Source organism: Sabethes cyaneus, chromosome 1 (assembly GCF_943734655.1).
Source record: "Sabethes cyaneus chromosome 1, idSabCyanKW18_F2, whole genome shotgun sequence".
Classification (NCBI taxonomy): Eukaryota; Metazoa; Arthropoda; class Insecta; order Diptera; family Culicidae; genus Sabethes; species Sabethes cyaneus.
This window is the reverse complement of record NC_071353.1, coordinates 132,101,766-132,120,575: the sequence shown is the minus strand read 5'-3', so window position 1 is coordinate 132,120,575 and position 18,810 is coordinate 132,101,766. Positions and strand designations below refer to the sequence as shown.

The window sequence follows — 18,810 nt, the reverse complement described above, 5'->3', positions numbered from 1 at the left end:
TCGATTGCTACACCCTCCCAACCGGCCCCGAAGTTGTTGTTAAAACGCTAACTACTGTATTTGAAGGACCGGAAGTGATCTTCCATGCATTAGTATCTAAGGTACGAGAAATTTCCGCACCGAAGACGCAAAAGTCTTTAATCGATTTCAGTGTTACAGTCCAGAAAGTGAATATGACGATTGTAGCTTGTGGTTTAAATCAACATCTGTGTAATGCTTCTCAAGAGCTTGTGGAAAGATTGCCGCCGACTATAAAAGCTCAAAAGGGCGAGACATGGGCAAACACTAAACACGGATACTTTTTAAGACTTTAGTAGCTGGCTTGGAACACTGGTCGAAGCAGCATGCGTGATAACGTTTCCTTCGTCATTCGGCAATTTTGCTGGTAAATCAGATAGGCGAAGTAGAAAAAAGGAAGTGTACTTGTACCGTGAGTCTAGTGCAGAATTTTGTTCAGTGCATAATATGCAACGTGCCTGCTTCATAACAAGCTTCATAATTTCGAACTGAGACACTGAGGAAGTCTGCAAGACGAAGGCGAAATATGTATCTATCAAGAATAAAATATACACAGTAGAATTAAATTGGATAAGTTTTGTTTTTAATTTCCGATTTCGTATACTACTAAGATGCTCTACAAACTTCAATTAGCGAAAAACTTATAGAACTAGCTTAGTTATTCTTAATGCTAACAAGAATGTTTGGCCAACCTTAACATGATCGATTCGAATTTACTTGAAACTGTATTAGTAATATAGTATTTAAAAACTGCAAGGTATACAGCTCTAAGAGTTGTACGAAAGGGTGACGTAGGACTATATCAGATCATCAGATCAAAGACTAAAGTAAACTGCATTTTTGGCATACGTATGTTTATAAGAATCCGTGTGTGCCATTGTTCAAGTGAATGTTTAAAAGAGAAGAGCAAAATGGTGGCTTTGAAAATACGTGAACGGGGGTTCATAAGTACAACGTCTGCAACCTTTGAGACAAAGAGATTTCTTTTAAAAATCACACTTGTGTGCATCATAAAGGTTGAAATGGTAATGAATGACCAATTTCTGTTTTATTTGTATGAGAGCCCTTATCCTTCTACCACAGGGGTTAGGGGTTCCAAATTTGGTTCCATTTGCTTGATTAGTTCTAGAGTTATGAGGAAATTTGTATATTATTTGTATGAGAGTCCCCCTTCTAAAGAAAGTCTCAATTCACCATAAGAAATGCTTGCCTTCTAAAGCCCCCACATGCCAAATGTAGTTCCGTTTGCTTGATTAGTTCTAGAGTTATGAGGAAATTTGTATTTCATTTGTATTGGAGATCCCCCCTCCCTCCCTCGTAGATGGGGAAAGGGTCTCAGTACACCATAGAAAAAATTCCTACCTCCAAAAACCTCCACATGTCATGTTTGGTTCCATTTGCTGGGGTCTCAATCAGGGACGTAAAATTTATTGGTTGGTGACAAAAATTTGAAGACATTGTCCATTATTTCTTGCTACCAGTCTTACGACATGTTACTGGTACACAAGCACCGATAAGAAATGCAAGAACCAAGAACAACGAAAAGATCCCTTGGTCTACGTGTCGCACACTCTTCGATATCGTGAAGAAAATGTCACCAGTCTTGGAGACACTTTTTTGTATTCTCTTTTGCTGTTGTGCACGTAAACCAAACAAACAGCTTTCACCCAAACAATACGGTTTTAAATAAGAAGGTTCCTACCCAATACACCTTGTTCTCTATTACTGCTTCATACTATTCCAACTACAACTGTAAGCAAAAAGCGACAAATGCTTGTCATTTCTACACGACATTTTGTATGAATGGTCAGCTGACATACGAAAATGTTTGCTTATTATCATGTACGTATTCGGGCTAGTCTCGACACGTGCAAGAGGTAAACATTGTTGATACAGAAACAGTACAGCGCGATGGTATTAGTTAGAGTCTGACATGGCATTGCATGCTGGTAAATGTTAAGAAAAAATTTAACCGTTTCGGTCCCTGGTCTCAAATTACCATAGAAATAATTCTTGCCTTCTGAAACCCCTACATTCCAAATTCGGTTCCATTTGCTTGATTAGTCCTCGAATTTTGAGGAAATTTGTGTATCATTTGTATAGGAGCCCCTTCTTTTACGCCCTCCTTAAAAATGCTCTCTCACCCCCCTATAAAATTTGCTGGTCATTCTATCTATCCAACGTCAAAAATTGTTCAGTTTTGTTCAGTAGTTTAGTAGTTATTAGCATTTGAAATCTTTCATTCAAACGTTATACTTCTATTTTCGTTTTCACAAAGTGCTACCCAGTCCCTGTATAGTAAACAAAGACGTAGGTAGTCCTACGTCAAAAGTGTTAGGGAAGATAAAAGCACTCACCCGAACCACTCAAATCCTGGCTATTAAAATTTTAAGTTTAGTTTTTATTTCATCAATATAGGGCCTGGCCGTCCTAATTTCCTTCTTTGTCCGGTTGTTTATATTTGAACTTGTACCTAAAAAAGTTTAAAAGGGCATTAGCGTGTTGTAACATAAAAATAAAAATAAATATAAACCTGAAAAGAGAAAAAAAAGTTAATTAGTGATTAGTCCGTCAGCGCGTTGGCAGTGAATAACGTCACGAGCAGTGCCTTGTAAGTCGCAAGGGTCTGCACGGTTTTGTCGTCCCATCAGTAAAACGAGTTAGATTAAACTGCTCATTCAGTGCAGTGCACAGTGGGGATTTTTACGAAAAAAAGTCCTTTATCTCTATATTTCTCCAAATACCGCTGGGCTAGGATCAATCTTTTGATGTCAAAGGAAAGCTATTTTTATAGGGATTCAAATGGTGTGATGCTAGTTTACGGCAAGCCTTTATTTTCAGCAGTTTTTGCCTAAAGAAGGGCATTTTATCCTACTTTTATAAACATAGAGAGTATGTAAAAGTCCATAACTCTGGATTCCACTTAGATAAAATTGATCTTTTTACACCATAAATAAACTATCTTCAAGAGGAATCCGATGACATGGTATTTGCATAGGAAACATGGTAGTTTCTTATTGTTTTGGTCATATAAACGGCATTGACTCTAGTTTTATCAGTAATTATCAATAAAAGTGACTATCTCTAGATACCACTGGGATAAATTTAATTTTTTTTTCGCCAAAAGAAACCTGTTTTTATAAACTTTCGAACAGTTTGGTGTTTGTTCACGGGATGCTATCTTAATTTGGCAACGTGAGCTGAGAAAATTAGGTACAATGACTAATTTTGCCGCGACCAAATACCCTGCCATCGGAATCTTCATAAAGTTAGCTTTTTTGTGGTTTTATCCCAGCGGGTTCCAGAGTTTTGAACAATATGTCTGTTCGGATAGTTTGATTCGGTACACAGATTCTCTGTAGCACTTTTTACTGATGCTCAAAGCTAGAAATATTTATTTACAATTTTAGCTTCTATATGTTTTGAAAATCGCTTAACTTACTTTTAGTCTTTCCCGTAGTTCTGAACCATCCGAACAATTCACGGTCAGCCACGGACAAACGTAAGGCAAATCTACGAGTAAGTTTTTAAGCTATGGTAAGTATAATATTCTTTACAGGTTCATAGGTTTTAACAATGGTAAGTATAATTTATTCTGGTTTTACAGGTTCTAACAACGGTAAGTATGGGTTTTTCTGGTTTTACAGGTTATTTTTCAGCGAATAAAAGGAAAAGCATGTTCGTACCTTTTGTTACTTGTTTAGGTTAAAATCCTTCTCAACGGCGCAACGATTGGGTTGGTTCTAGACCTGTCGTATCTGCAACTAACTGGTTACTCGCAGCTATTTACTCCTTATAAACCTTCCACGTACTATCTCTATCACTTCACTTCTAAAATTATTAAATTCGTAGCTAATAACTTTCGCTTCCACTCAATTTTCTTCTACGCAATCTTGCTTCTTTACAATTTCAATCTTTAATTTCTTATGCTGTTTTGTTTATATTCGATTTTGATGTATCTCATAACGTCACCTCTGTAGTCAGCCGCAGGGGTGTGCTTACCGACTCACGACTGCGCTGAATGGCCAGTGCCGCCAGAACATCCTCCGCCCCGTGGATCCTGGTGGGGCCAATCGGCATTCGCGCAGGATCCACCAGCGACCTCCATAACTGCTAGCTTCACAACTGGCCGTTTCAACTCTTTGCCACCAGCTGTTCGTACGATCGCCTGTCGGATTCTGCCATCGGTACCGCTCATGACCTCAACTACTTGCCCACGGACCCAAGTTCTACGTTCCCCCTCGGCTATGTACACTAAATCACCAACCTTCACCGGCTTACTATCTTCAAACCATTTAGACCGTTTGTTCATATTCGGGAAGTACTCCTTTAGCCAACGGTTCCAAACTGCGTCAGACAGGTACTGCGACATTTGGTAGCTGCTCGTCAGTGCTGCAGCCAGATCAATAGGGGTTCTCATGGGATCTCGCATTCCGGACGAATTTCCCAAGAGGAAGTGATTGGGCGTGAGCGCCTCACCGTCTGCAGATGCCTGAGGCATGTATGTTAATGGGCGAGAGTTGATGAAACTTTCTGCTTCAGCTAGTACCGTTAAAAGTACCTCATCATTCAACTTTCGCCCATTGTCCAACGCTCTCATCGCTTCCTTCACGCTCCTCACCATTCGTTCCCATACGCCACCCATGTGTGGAGCCGATGGTGGGTTGAACGACCACTTCGTGCGGGCATCGGTAAATGTTTGGGCACACTCACTATTTATGTTCTTGATCTGTTTGATCAATTCGTTACTAGCGCCAACAAAATTAGTGCCATTGTCCGAAAATATTTCCACAGGTGACCCTCGCTTGCGAACGAATCTTCTGATGGCCATGATGCACGAATCCGTAGACAAATTGTGGGCCGCCTCTAGGTGAACAGCACGAACAACCAAGCATGTGAAGACAACTACATATCGCTTTTCTTTACGACGGCCAACCACCACTTCCAATGGTCCCAAGTAATCGACCCCCACATAGCTAAAAGGCTTAACAAACGGCGTTAGACGCGCTTCCGGCAATGGAGCCATTCGTGGGTTCTGCGGGAGACATTTTGCTATTTTACAGCGCTGACAATTTTTCATTATTTTGTCCACTGTAGATCGTAAGTTGAAGACGTGGGATCGTTGACGAACTTCATTGACGACTGTCTCTCGATTTGCATGTCCATACCGGCGATGATAACCGTTAAGCAGTAATTTCGTAATCACGTGATCTTTCGGCAATATCACAGGAAACCTGGCATCGAACGTTGCAAAGCTGGCATTCACCGTTCGGCCTTCAACCCTGATGACGCCGTACTCGTCGGCAAACGGTGACAGCCTGTACAGCGGGCTGGCTTTTTCAATTTTCAACCATTTCTTTGGCTGTAACTCATCTCGGTTACTTATTAGGATTTTGGTTTCGTCTGGGTAACTGTCGTTCTGTGCCACTCGCAACAAATACCGTTCGGCTTGCTGGTATTCGAGCTGGCGCAGGGGTGTCATAATTGCTGGTAGGTATCGCAGTATGAGTTTTTGCTGCGACTTGGTGGCGTTAATTGTTTCGATTGGAGATCCACTGATTCTTCGCCGACAATTCGAGATAAAACGATTTACGAAAGCTATGGTTCGAAGGAGGACATTCCACTTCGAAAATCGCTCAACATCTATTATCTTTTCGGGAACGGCAAATTGATGCAGAAGTATGTGTGCTCTCAATTCTTCGGCAGTCTCCGCGATTTTCTTTTGCTTGGGCCAGTGTTCTTCAGGAAGGTACAAAAATAATGGTCCTTTGAACCACCTCGCGCTGGAATCAGGCTCCGTATCTTTGCACCACTTCGTTAAGCAATCTGCTAAATTATCCTTCGACGGCACATACCGCCAGTTTTCGGGTTCAGTCAGAGAAAGGATCTCACCAACTCTGTATGCGACGAACTGTTTGAAATTGCGGTGCTGTGATCGTATCCAGGCCAACACAACTTCTGCATCGGTATGTATGAACTTTTTGGAAATCGGCAACGTATGGTTCTCACTGACGGTGCGCATCATTCTTGCTCCTAACAGTGCAGCTTGCAGCTCCATCCGTGGGATCGATTGGTATTTTAAAGGCGCCACCTTGCTTTTCGCCATCACCAAAGCACATTGCACTTCGCCATTGATCACTATTCGGAAGTAAGCGGCACATCCGTAACCCAACTCGCTAGCATCGGTGAAGACGTGTAGCTGCAGCGACTGATACTCTCCAGAATGAATGTTTCCGAAGTAGCATCGAGGGACCTTCAAGCGACCAATACCCGTTAGAAGCTTAATCCAGCGACGCCACTTTTCCAGTTCTTTGTCGCCTACTTCATCGTCCCAATCAAGACCCGCACGCCAGAGATCTTGGATTAGCATGCGGCCATGAATCAAAAACGGCGCGAGCAGCCCTATCGGGTCGAAAAGGCTCATTATGATACGCAGTGCAATTCGTTTGGATGGCCGGGCATTATCGAATATATATGGCGCCAGGTCAGTGTGCCAGCTTGTCGAGAATATGAAGACGTCCTTCTTTGAGTCCCACGCAATGCCGAGCACGCGATGTTGTTTTTCTTCTTTGCTACAATCGATGGAGAGCAACCCTTGCTCGGGTGACTCGCCCAAACTACGCAATACTTCAACGCTATTACTAACCCAGTTTCGCATGTTGAACCCAGCTCGCGAATGAATCAGTTTCACCTGCCTTGCGCGTTCTGCCGCTTGATCTGATGTGTCGGCGCTGTCAAAGTAGTCGTCCATGTATGTTTTCTCCTTGATTGCTGCCGCTGCTTCCGGAAACTCTGCTGCATGTTCATCCGCATTTCGATGCAACACATACTGTGCCGAGCATGGCGAGCACGTAGCACCAAACGTCGCCACATCCATCACGTACACGTCGGGTGGATGATTCACATTGAAACGAAACAGGAATCGCTGCGAATGAGTGTCTTCTGGTTTGATGCGAATCTGGTGGAACATCTTTTCTATATCTCCTCCGAATGCGATCCGTCTTTCGCGGAACTTGCAGATTACACCTGGTAACAGAACTAGTAGATCTGGTCCTTTTAACAGCTGAGAATTCAGCGAAACGCCATTGACTTGCGCTGCTGCATCCCACACCAGTCGCTTTTTATCCGGTTTCCTTGGGTGGGTTACCACGTTCAGTGGTAAATACCAAACTCGACTGGGATCTGCTGATATTAATTCCGCTTCTGTCGCCTTATGTGCGTAATTATTTTCGACATACTCGCGAATCTGCTGGTGTACATTATTGCATAACTCGGGGTCCTTTGCCAGCTTTGACTCGAGACCTTTCATCCTCTTCATGGCCATTGGCAGACTGTTCGGAAAATAAATCGAGTCGCTTTTCCACAGCAGTCCGGTAGTAAATCTCCTATTATCGCGAACCGTAGTTCGCTCCAAAATTTCTCTTGCTCTCTATCTCTTTCTCCTTCTGCAATCGCTCTTTTTCCTTCTCCAATCCTCTTTGCTGCAACTCTAGCTTCTGCTCTTCAATCTTCCTTTTCTCCTCTAACCGCTGCAGGGCTAACTGCGCTAGAGCTCGAGAGCTGGAAGTACTTGATTTCGCAGACCCCCCCAAGGTATTCGCTCGTTTCTGGTGCGCTGGATGTTTCTTAGGAGTGCCAAGATCGGCCGAAGACGCACCACCCAACGGTAAACGCTTCGCAATATCGCCGGTCCTTGGTACCTTCTCCCTAGAAGTACCGCATCCGGCCAAAGTCGCTCCACCTAACGGTAGATTTCTCGCAACATTGTCAGACGCCAGTGCCGTAGCACGCGATGTGCCACAATCGCCAGAAACTTCGCCACCGGGCGGTAAACCTCCCGCAAAACAACTGGAAGTCAGCGGCTTACTTTTGCTTTTACCATCGCTAGTCATCCGCCCGTTCCTTGAACTGGATACGCCTGAAATTTCATTCGATTTTTCCAAGCCCTGGCTGCTAGTAACAGCTTTTCCTTTCTTGGATTTCGCCGTTACTTGTTTGCTGCTCTTTTTAGTCGCGTCAACGGCCTGCAGTGAACTAGTGCCCGACAAAGTACACGTTTCGCAGAACCATTCCCTGTTCGACACTCCCGGCGTCACTTCCGCACAATCCATATGGTACCATATGGAGCAGGCATCGCACTGCACCATGTCATACACCGAGTTCGGCCTTTCACAAGCACCGCAATCAAATCCGTCGGACACGCGCGACATTTCGGAAATAAAACTTTGAGATTGTTCGGATAGTTTGATTCGGTACACAGATTCTCTGTAGCACTTTTTACTGATGCTCAAAGCTAGAAATATTTATTTACAATTTTAGCTTCTATATGTTTTGAAAATCGCTTAACTTACTTTTAGTCTTTCCCGTAGTTCTGAACCATCCGAACAATTCACGGTCAGCCACGGACAAACGTAAGGCAAATCTACGAGTAAGTTTTTAAGCTATGGTAAGTATAATATTCTTTACAGGTTCATAGGTTTTAACAATGGTAAGTATAATTTATTCTGGTTTTACAGGTTCTAACAACGGTAAGTATGGGTTTTTCTGGTTTTACAGGTTATTTTTCAGCGAATAAAAGGAAAAGCATGTTCGTACCTTTTGTTACTTGTTTAGGTTAAAATCCTTCTCAACGGCGCAACGATTGGGTTGGTTCTAGACCTGTCGTATCTGCAACTAACTGGTTACTCGCAGCTATTTACTCCTTATAAACCTTCCACGTACTATCTCTATCACTTCACTTCTAAAATTATTAAATTCGTAGCTAATAACTTTCGCTTCCACTCAATTTTCTTCTACGCAATCTTGCTTCTTTACAATTTCAATCTTTAATTTCTTATGCTGTTTTGTTTATATTCGATTTTGATGTATCTCATAACGTCACCTCTGTAGTCAGCCGCAGGGGTGTGCTTACCGACTCACGACTGCGCTGAATGGCCAGTGCCGCCAGAACAATGTCTCTGTACTCCCAAAACAGTAGGGTAAAATGCCCATCTTTTGGCAAAAACTGCTGGAAATAAATGCTTGCCGTAAACGAGCATCACACCATTTGAATCCCTATAAAAATAGCTTTCTTTTGATATCAAAAGATTGACCCTAGCCCAGCGGCATTTGGAAATCTATACCTATAAAAAAGGATTTTTGTCTGTCTGTCTGTCTGTCTGTCCGTATATTCCTTATAGAATCGAAAACTACTGAACCAATCGACGTGAAAATTTGCATGTAGAGGTTTTTGGGACCAGAAAAGGTTTTAGTGATGGTTAGAGACCCCTCCCCCCACTAAGAGGGGGGGGGTCCCATTTGGCATGTGGAGGTTTTTGGAGGCAAAAATATTTTCTATGGTGAATTAGGACCCCTCCACACTTTAAGAGGGGGGCTTCTACACAAATGAAATACAAATTTCCTCATAATTCGAGAACTAATCAAGCAAATGGAACCATATTTGGCATGTGGGTGTTTTTGGAGGCAACCATTTATTCCATGATGAATTAGGACTTCTTACCTTTTTAGGAGGGGGGGGCTCCCATACAAACGAAATACAAATTTCCTCATAACTCGAGAACTAATCAAGCAAATGTAACCAAATTTAGCATGTGGGAGTTTTAGATGGCAGAATTTTTTTCTGTGGTGAATTACGACCCCTTCCCCTTTTAAGAGGGGGGCTCCCATACAAATGAAAGACAAATTTCCTTATAATTTGAGTACTAATCAAGCCAATGGAACCAAATTTAGCATATAGGAGATTTTTGATTTATGATAGTTAGAGACCTCTCACCCCTGTGGTAGGGGGATATGGACTCTCATACAAATAAAACAGAAATTTTTGCGAAACTCAAAAACTAATCGAACTCGAGAAATTCAAGACTCTTCCATAAAACATTAATCAATAATAAGACCGCAAAAACTATCTATAGTAACACTAGATCATTCAGGACGAGACGGCCGCGAGTGTTGCCGGTGACCCGCCGTCGGAAGCGCCGCCCACTGGACGGCTTGCAAAACTCGAGATTGTGACAAAGATCATCCGAGATTCATGATTTATGTACAACACAGGTTAATTTGTGGCAATACGAAGTTTGTCGGGTCAGCTAGTATTGAGATAAAGGACGTTTTTGCAAAAAACTACAAAGTAAGAGCAGCCCTAAGGGTGGTACGAAAGGGTGACGTAGGACTATATCACTCGCTTTAAAAGAGCCAAATATGACGAATATCCTTCTCTTTTGACATGAATGGCAACAGGCACGTAAGTTAGCGGCGTCGATTCACTGTCTTGCTCCGAGATTTTACTAGTTTCCTGCCTCCAAAAACCCTAACGCGCCAAATTTGGTTCCATTTGCTTGATTAATTCTAAAGTTATGAGGAAATTTGTATTTTATTTATATGGGAGTTCCGCCACTTAGAAGGGGAAGGGGTCTCAGTACACCAGAGAAAAAAATCTGCCTTCTAAAACCCCCACTTGCCAAATTTGGTTCCATTTGCTTGATTAGTTCTTGACTTTTGAGGAAATTTGTGTTTCACTTGTATAGGAGCCCCCCCCCCCCCCCCCCCAAGTAGCACCCATTTGGTCCATTTAGTTGAAGCAACCGAATTACGACTGAAATTAGTCATAATTCGGTTACCACAACTACTTTGTAACAACCGTGCTAGTAGGGCCCTCTTACGCCCTCCATAAAATTGCTGGTCATATTATCTATCCAACGACATATTAATTGTTCAGTTTCGTTCAGTAGTTTAGTAGTAATTACCATTTGAAATCTTTCATTCAAACGTTACACTTCCATTTTCACTTCCAAAGTGCTACCCAGTCCCAGTATAGTAAACAAAGACGTAGTCCTACGTCAAAAATCCCCACTATGCTGTGGTTTGACTACAGCAGAAAGAGGAAGAGGCAAAATTTGTGTCTAAAATTAACTTTACCCGCCGGTGTTGATGGAGTTGGTGGTCTTTTGTCCAGTTCCTCAGTGGTTCAAAAGATCATCACTACCGGCGAGCCACAAGGCCTGGGAGGACTAGTGGGTTCGAATTCGGTTGTAATGCTCCGATTACAGCTTGGTTGGATCCAGGAATCCCCCAGCTCGAATAAAAGGTAGTGGTACACAACTTCTTAAGCATTGCTTCATTGACCCACCCTTACCCCATCATATTTCGCTGTTTCCCTTTCACGGATGATCTCAATTTGTTAGGTCATATCGACTCTGGCTTTTATTTCTTGCTTCTACCGTTCCCTTCGGTAATTTACAATTACGAAAACTACTGTTATAAAAATTAATTCTATGTCTGACCTCATTTCAAGGTCAAGACAAAACACGAGGTTGATATAAGCTTCATATGGTAAAGATTATTAAAAAATCATTTCATCACAAAATTTCATAAAAGAATTAGAGGGGTTGTGTAGAAGACACGACCGCATAGTTGACGCAGAACTACGTAAGTCTCTTTGTAGTAATAGTAGCACGTATCCATGCATGCAACCATTCGATTCTTCATGTATACATGCTCTATGCAGCAGATATACATGCTACATGCGTTGTATGTAACATTTATCAGAGTAGTAATGTTGTATACGTCCAATTCTCAGCAGATTTCAGAGTTATTTCTATATGCATTTGGAAACAATTTATCAAAATCAAGGACACAAACTATTGCTCTCCTGCTACCTTACAGAAATTAAAGATTGTTTTTATTACCAAAGGTACTTTGGTACCCCACTTTGAAGGGATTTCATCAATTCAATCCCATTTTATCAACAGCGCATCTTTTCACTACACTTCCAATGAGACGACAAATATGCGTCACCATACAGAATCATATTATAACCGAACACTATAGCTGGAGCGCACTTGTTCAACACAGATATCAAATTCGCCTAGGTTTAATCGTCTCGCCATAAGGAATTTGCCATCTGTTGGGTCAATGAACTTTAGTCATTTTTCTGGCACACTTCCCTAACAGACATCAAATTGGACTAGGTTTAATCGCGTTCCAAAGAAATATGTTGGCACGAGAGGGCTTTGTTACTCTTTCTGGCGTACTTCCCAAGCAAGGACATCAAAATGGTCTAGGTTAAATCGCGGTGTTGAGAAATCTAGTTGAGACGAAGAATATTTGTCGCTTGTTTTGGCTTGCTTCCCAAGCACAGATATCAAATTGGTATAGGTTTAGATCACCGTGAAGAATCTTACAACCAAACACGAAGCGAGGATTTCCAGTTGGACAATGCTTCATTATTTCCAATTTTTCAATAGTACGTACTTTGAAATCAATAGGTTTCATTATTGCTGTGGATGCGTAGAAGATTTTCCGAACGATTGGCGTAAAAATATTTAAAATCGACTTGGAAACCACTAAGCTATTAGTGCTCAAAATCTTTCATTTTTTCGTGACGCTAGCATTTTTCGATTTTTTTGAATGACATCCTATCCCAAACCTTGCCGTAAGACGTAGTGCTACGTCAAAAATTATTAAAGTTACATTAAAGTACTTGTAAAAGCAAAGCCATGGGTATGAACGTCATTCAAAACCTTCTTTAACGACAGACTTCGCAGCTGGTTATTAGAGTACGGGAAAATTACGGGGCTAGTGCAAAGATCCTATTAACTCTGAAGCGGCACCGATCAGTCGAGATTCGAACATACGGCGACTGGCTTGTTAGGCTAGCATCGTACTCCGAAACTAACCGCCCAGCAAGTACTTGTAGTATGTAGTAAAAATTATTGTACAATGCAGAGATTAGTTATTCTTTTTGCTAGAGAACCAAAAAAAAAGTTTGAATAATTTTGACAAGCTTTAGATGTTCTGCTGAATTAAGTGATTTAAGTAGTAATGCAGCAGTCAAGAATTTCGTAAGTTGCTGGCGAACAAATCTTTAATAAACAACTTAAATAAATCATTTACAACTTCGGAATGCAAAGACAAAATGCACTGTATTCAACATCTCGCTTGAATACCTGTTTCACTTTAAACGCCAGCCTTGTTATCTTAAAAACTTGTAATATAAAGTGCAGATATTCTCCGCTGCAGCAGCAAAGCTGCCGTCAGCTTCTCAAGTTGAACCCATTTATAGACTACGTTAATCATTCGCTATCCGCGTGCAGTGCACTTGCGACGGAATCTCAGAAACCTCGTTGAACCAACTCCCGGGCCAGCCGGGCCATGATTAATGCGTACCACATCTCGCGTCGAGCCAATTTGTCTAACTGCAACGCAACGCAACGAACGCAGCCGGCGGGGCCAGGTTTCCTAGAACACGGCCGGCACGGTGCACAGAACCCACGACAGAAATACCGACCTCGTTAACAGTGTATATTCTTCTGCCTTCAGACGTCAAGTCGTCCTCGTCGTCGTCGTCGTTGTCGTCATCGTCTTCGTCTCGGTCATCCAGCCTCTTCTTCGTTGGATGTTTTGCTTTCCACCTGTAATCTGCCGTTCTGAACCGTTCCCGGCCACGGTACCCGTCCTGGCGGCGCCTTTCTCGCACTCACGTCGCGAATGTGCTAAGTAGGCAGCATTAGGCATAAACATATGGGAAATCGCGATCGAAAAACCACAGAACCGCTCGCTCGCTCCACACTTGAGCACAGTCCCATTGATTTATTATCCACAAACATATGCGTGGCATACCGCACTCTCGACAGGTTGTATTTTGTAATGGTTTCGGAGCTCAGTTATTGCCGGAGCCGATTATTCCTGACCAGAAAGTTTTCAATAAATAAACAGACCAATGTGGAGCAATGTGTCAGCTCGCTCGAGTGTCCATTCGCACTAAGCAGAAAGTTATTTCATCATTCCATTCGGGTGAGCAGAAATTTTAGAGAAATCATTCCCTTAGGCAACCGAAAACCCCCAGAGCAAGATAAGTTGTTTCTTGCTTCGTTCGTCAAGATTGTTATTCCAAATAAGCCCCTCGGTGCAATCTGCTCTCATGGAATGTGTTGTTTTTCTTTTTTCCCGATTCCACGATGGCATAAGTGAATTGCATAATACCGATCTGGCCGTGCAAGAAGAAGAAAGTAGCACGATGAATCGCACGACGACGCGGCGACCGACCCCGCAAATCTTTGCCGGTGTATTACTACATTCAGGATAATAAACATCCCACCGAGGTGTTGAGTGAGTTGTGCAAGATTACACCGAGCAGAGCAGAGTCTCGTCCGTCGTGTTGTTGCTTTTCCGGATTACTCCGGTTGCTCCTTCCAAGTCGTCGCGCGGCGCTGGCGGTGGGAAAAGTGCACTCCTACAACTTGGTGCGTGGTCCAGTTTGCGCAATTTATTCGCTGCATTGTTCCGGTTGCTCCGTACGACCAGACGCTGCAACGATACAACAACGAGGTGTCACGAAGATAATCTGCCGCCATCAGAGCAACACAAACACAATTAATAAGACGAGGTGTTTCCGGACAAAGTTATGCATGCCCGTTTTGAATGCAAATTACATCGGGAGGGAGCTCTAATGAAGACGGACAGGCAGCCGCGCGCCGGTCGCCCGCTTCGAGGCGATATTGTTGTTTGTTCTAGTTGCTGGGAATCGTGCGAAGGACTTTGGAAAATTTATCCGATTGAGGTTGCTTTCCAGTACGGGAGGATGGTTGTAATTGGGAAAGGAATATTGTAGCAACGCGAGATTTGTTCAGGATGCATTGGTTGATTGTTTTACCTGTACTTGGTAGAAGCTCTGCGGGCGAGAAAAGGCAATCAGCCTTGTTTAAATACTTAGAGGGGTTAGACAAAATGATCGGGATAGGCAAAATTTTGACGAACGGTCATTTTCTACAAAATAAAACATTTTAGGTGAAAATGATTGCGTGCGACGGAGAAATTTTTCTAGTTTTTCTGAAATATTTCAAGATACGCGGTACCCAATGGATAGCAGAGATACTTCGGGTTGTTCCAGGGTATGTCTAAAACTGATTTTTTTTGTCGCTTGTGTCTTTTTTTTGTCATGGGATCATGGCGAAAGTTGCGATTTTTTGATAAAATCCAACATGGCGCCAAGATGGTCGCCAATTTTTTTCATTTAATTTAAAAGCCCTATATTTCCTTTGGACAAAACAGTGTCGTTTGTAGTTCATTTCATAGCAGTGCGGCACGTGTCCCAGAGTTGCCCCAGCCTGGCAACGCCAGTGCTGTTAAAGCAAAACTGGATTAAACACTGAATCGCAACCATCAATCAGCATAGCGACCGATTTCCTCTCATCTAAGCGCTTTGCATCATCGATCGATTTTGACTGCATAACAGTTGGATTTCATCACGAGCAAAAAAACACGAATGATCAATCGAATTAGATTAGTGCCCTGTACAGAGAGCTTTGAACGCGATTCCCACGATTCCGGTTGGATGCACAGATTTCGAGTGTCACTGATGATGGTTAGGTAACTTCGATTCCATCCAGCATCAACAACAACAAAAAACTACAATTAAAGCGTTGATTCATGAAGCTGGAAAGCGTATACGAATCGAAGGAAGAATTTCAAAATGAGTTGATGACAAGCAAATTAAGGCAGGCATGATGGTTCCAAAAAAAATAGAAGTGCAAATGCCATAATAACATAGTCGATGAGTTCATTAAAAAGCCAGTGTAGCACTTACCTACAGTAAGAGGAAAACTCATCGGCGTAACACTCTCTAGCATGAATCATTCAACAAAAAGAAAACTAGGCTACCGATGACAGATGAATCGATGAGCAGCTAATAAATCATTTCGTTTTTTTTTGTCATTTTTCTTCCGCCAAATGACGTGGAATAGTTGGACTTTGGCTAATTGCCTTTTCGCTTTTGGCAAATGGATCTGATTGAACAGGTACCTACCTACCTGCCAGGAACCTCGAGGAAACCCGCGGTATAATCTATTGCCTCCACACCATACCAGTAGTGCGGTCGGTATAACTGATGCAAGAATGATTTCAATGTATTCATTCAGGTGGAATTTAGATTGTAATAAATCAACAAAAAATTGCTCTCCACCCGGGGAACGGTGCCAGCGCAGCGCACGGCCAGGTACAAAAGAAGTTCCAGCCGGGTCTACCTCGGTACACGACGACCGACGGACGGGGTCGGGTGAATTTTGTCCGGACAAACCGAACGCATACAGAACAGAACAGAACAGTAGTCGCTCACTCGCTGGACAGATGACGAATGTGACATGAAATACATCCATACTTCTTCCACCACCGACCGGGAGGCGGAAGCAGGTCTCGGTTTCTGCTGAGAAACCGTCTCTTCTTGCCTTCCATTCATGAATACGACCGTATAGAGCTGTGCACTGAGTTATAGGTAGTGAAGGTGTACGTTTCTGGTTCTGCATTTTCCCATTGTTATATGATCACAACGAATGATCCTTTTTGTTCAGGCAGTGCCACTGCCTGTGGTGCCCATTTGTCGACGCTTTCTTACAGTAATGGAGGTTCACTGCTTATAACTGGGTTGAAAATTTAGTAGATAAAAGAAACGTTGTTGGTAAAGCTTTCAAAGAAACTGTAAAACGAATCCTTTTCAAACATATACGGCATCTGATTTTCTTACAACGCATAAAAATAGTTTTTACTATTATTGCACTAGATTTGGAACCTCTTTGGAGTGGTAAATTTTTGACGGAATGTATTCCGTATTTTACTGGAACAGAAAGTGTTATTCTAAAATCTAAATAATAAATAAAACCCGATTAAATTCACCTATTGGTGAAAGGAACCTTTGTTTTGCCATCTTATTTGCCAGTTGAGTTAGAAGTCGACTAGTCTTCGGAACATAATTCAACTCTTATTAATGTTGTGTCAGATATTATCAATGCGTATTTAAAGGGAAACTAGCAGTCATTAACTTTTCGTCGGAAAGCCCAATTTCAGAAGCAGTGTTTCGGCCTAAAAGGGGGATTCTATTTATAAAAATGTAAATACTGCATTCTTCTTGCCAATCTGAACACTGCGAATATATCTTCATAAACAGAATTTTTGTTTCAAACAAAAAAAAACTGCTTTTGAAATTGACAGAATCGATGACGACTAATTTCACCTTAAGGGGACACGAACGACTAAAATATTTGAAAAAATCATTATTTTTTTATTTCAGATTTTGATTCTGCAGCCTTTTCCGCTTATTTTGATATCAAATTTGTAATGATCCGACCACGGGAAGTGGCCGAAAAACGATCATACACATAAGCATTCCAGTGAGGCGTGGAACAACTTCGGCGGGATAAAACGCCGCTCCTGGAAAACCATGATTTTCAAACTTTATGTACCTTCGCGTAAAAAGCGACTTGAGTGTAACTTTTAAACGAAACGACGGACCGCAAAACAATTCAATGTGATCTACAATACAGTAACACCTTTCAAACAAGCTTAACGGCGATCGAATCGGTTCAGCCATCTCCGAGAAACAGACTTTTAGTCGTCTTCTTGTCTTTTAGTGTGACACACACTCATACACACACTCATACACACACACAAACACAAACAAACACACACATACAAACAAACACACTCATACACACACACATACACACACACACACACACACACACACACACACACACACACACACACACACACACACACACACACACACACACACACACACACACACACACACACACACACACACACACACAAACACACACACAAACACACACACAAACACATACACACACACAAACACACACACACAAATACATACACACAAACACATACACACAGGCCGGTTAAGGCCCTAACCCAGCGAGGTTAAGGTGCCGAACAAAGTCGCATTCGACTTTGCGCGACGCCGCATAGCCACTAAGATGGGAGCGGGAACTCTTATCCCTACCTCCACGCGGTACCGGCCGGGACGCAACTGGGTCTAGGGTCGACCAAATACCAGTCTTTGGTTGCACCCTCAGTTGTGTGCTAACAGGGAAAGGGGGGCACGTTGTGCTTGTGAATAGCGTGGCGCAGTGGTGTAAAGAGGCGAGCAGAGCTCAACTCCTATAAGCCAGCTGCGGGCGCCGTAGTGCTTGCGGGTAGCGTTGCGCAGTGGTGTAAAGAAGCGAGCGGGGCTCAATTCCTATAAGCCAGCTGCGGACGCCGTAACGTCCTGTTAGAGCTCAGGACTTTAAGCAAAAAAGCCGGGTCAAAAGTGCAATGGGCACATTAGGATCGGTTCCAGGAAGATCCTAATTACGGTGTACTGGACGGGCGGGAATAAACGTTTGGATTTGGCGCTACAGGGCTGACGGCTGTGCTATTCTACTACCTTATGTAAGGAAGGGTGGTACCTTCCTGAAACGGCGAGTGGGCTAATGGTACAGCTGCCTTCCGTCCCGTTAAAACCGTGGCTGGTCTCTAGGTACGTTCAAAGCTCGTCACTCACGTCAAAGTGCGGTGGTGTAGGCTCAGATGATACATTCCTGACTAACGCTGATTGGATGCTGACATCCCTGCCCCCATGAAGGGTAGGGGGGAGTGTCCCTAGCCATGGCCTCCCTGCTTGCATAGATCACCATGGGATCGTTAAGGCGACTACACAATTACGAGTGGAGATAGCGGCCTAGAGTTGGGACCCTTTCGAATGGAAAAATTTCTAAATTTAAATTTAAAAGAGGGATCGAATACGGGTGCTACTAGTGGCAAAGATGATATCTTTGCCAAAAGTAGTAAGTTGGCAAGGTCACCAACAGCAAAGACAGGTAGCCCCCCGTTATCGGGGGCGCGACCCAAGAAGGGAAGCCCGCCGAAATCGGGGGCACAGCCCATACAGGGAAGCCCCCCGAAAACGGGGGCGATACCGAAGAGGAAGTTGACACCACCTAGGACTAACACCCCAGT

At 42.9% G+C, this 18,810-nt stretch overlaps 2 protein-coding genes across 2 annotated transcripts; both read right to left on the bottom strand.

The window, feature by feature from the left end:
• Nucleotides 1-4,024: 4,024 nt before the first annotated feature.
• On the bottom strand, nt 4,025-7,342 carry LOC128746242 (uncharacterized). The gene has a single exon (XM_053843292.1). It carries the CDS (start codon nt 7,340-7,342, stop codon nt 4,025-4,027), a length of 3,318 nt encoding a protein of 1,105 aa, XP_053699267.1.
• Nucleotides 7,343-7,406: 64 nt separating this feature from the next.
• LOC128746241 (death-inducer obliterator 1-like) lies at nt 7,407-8,228 on the bottom strand. The gene has a single exon (XM_053843291.1). It carries the CDS (start codon nt 8,226-8,228, stop codon nt 7,407-7,409), a length of 822 nt encoding a protein of 273 aa, XP_053699266.1.
• Between the last annotated feature and the right edge of the window lie 10,582 nt (nt 8,229-18,810).

Coding starts and splice junctions, on each gene's coding strand:
- LOC128746242 (XM_053843292.1), bottom strand. CDS start 7,342: ATGGCCATGAAGAGGATGAAAGGTCTCGAGTCAAAGCTGGCAAAGGAC.
- LOC128746241 (XM_053843291.1), bottom strand. CDS start 8,228: ATGTCGCGCGTGTCCGACGGATTTGATTGCGGTGCTTGTGAAAGGCCG.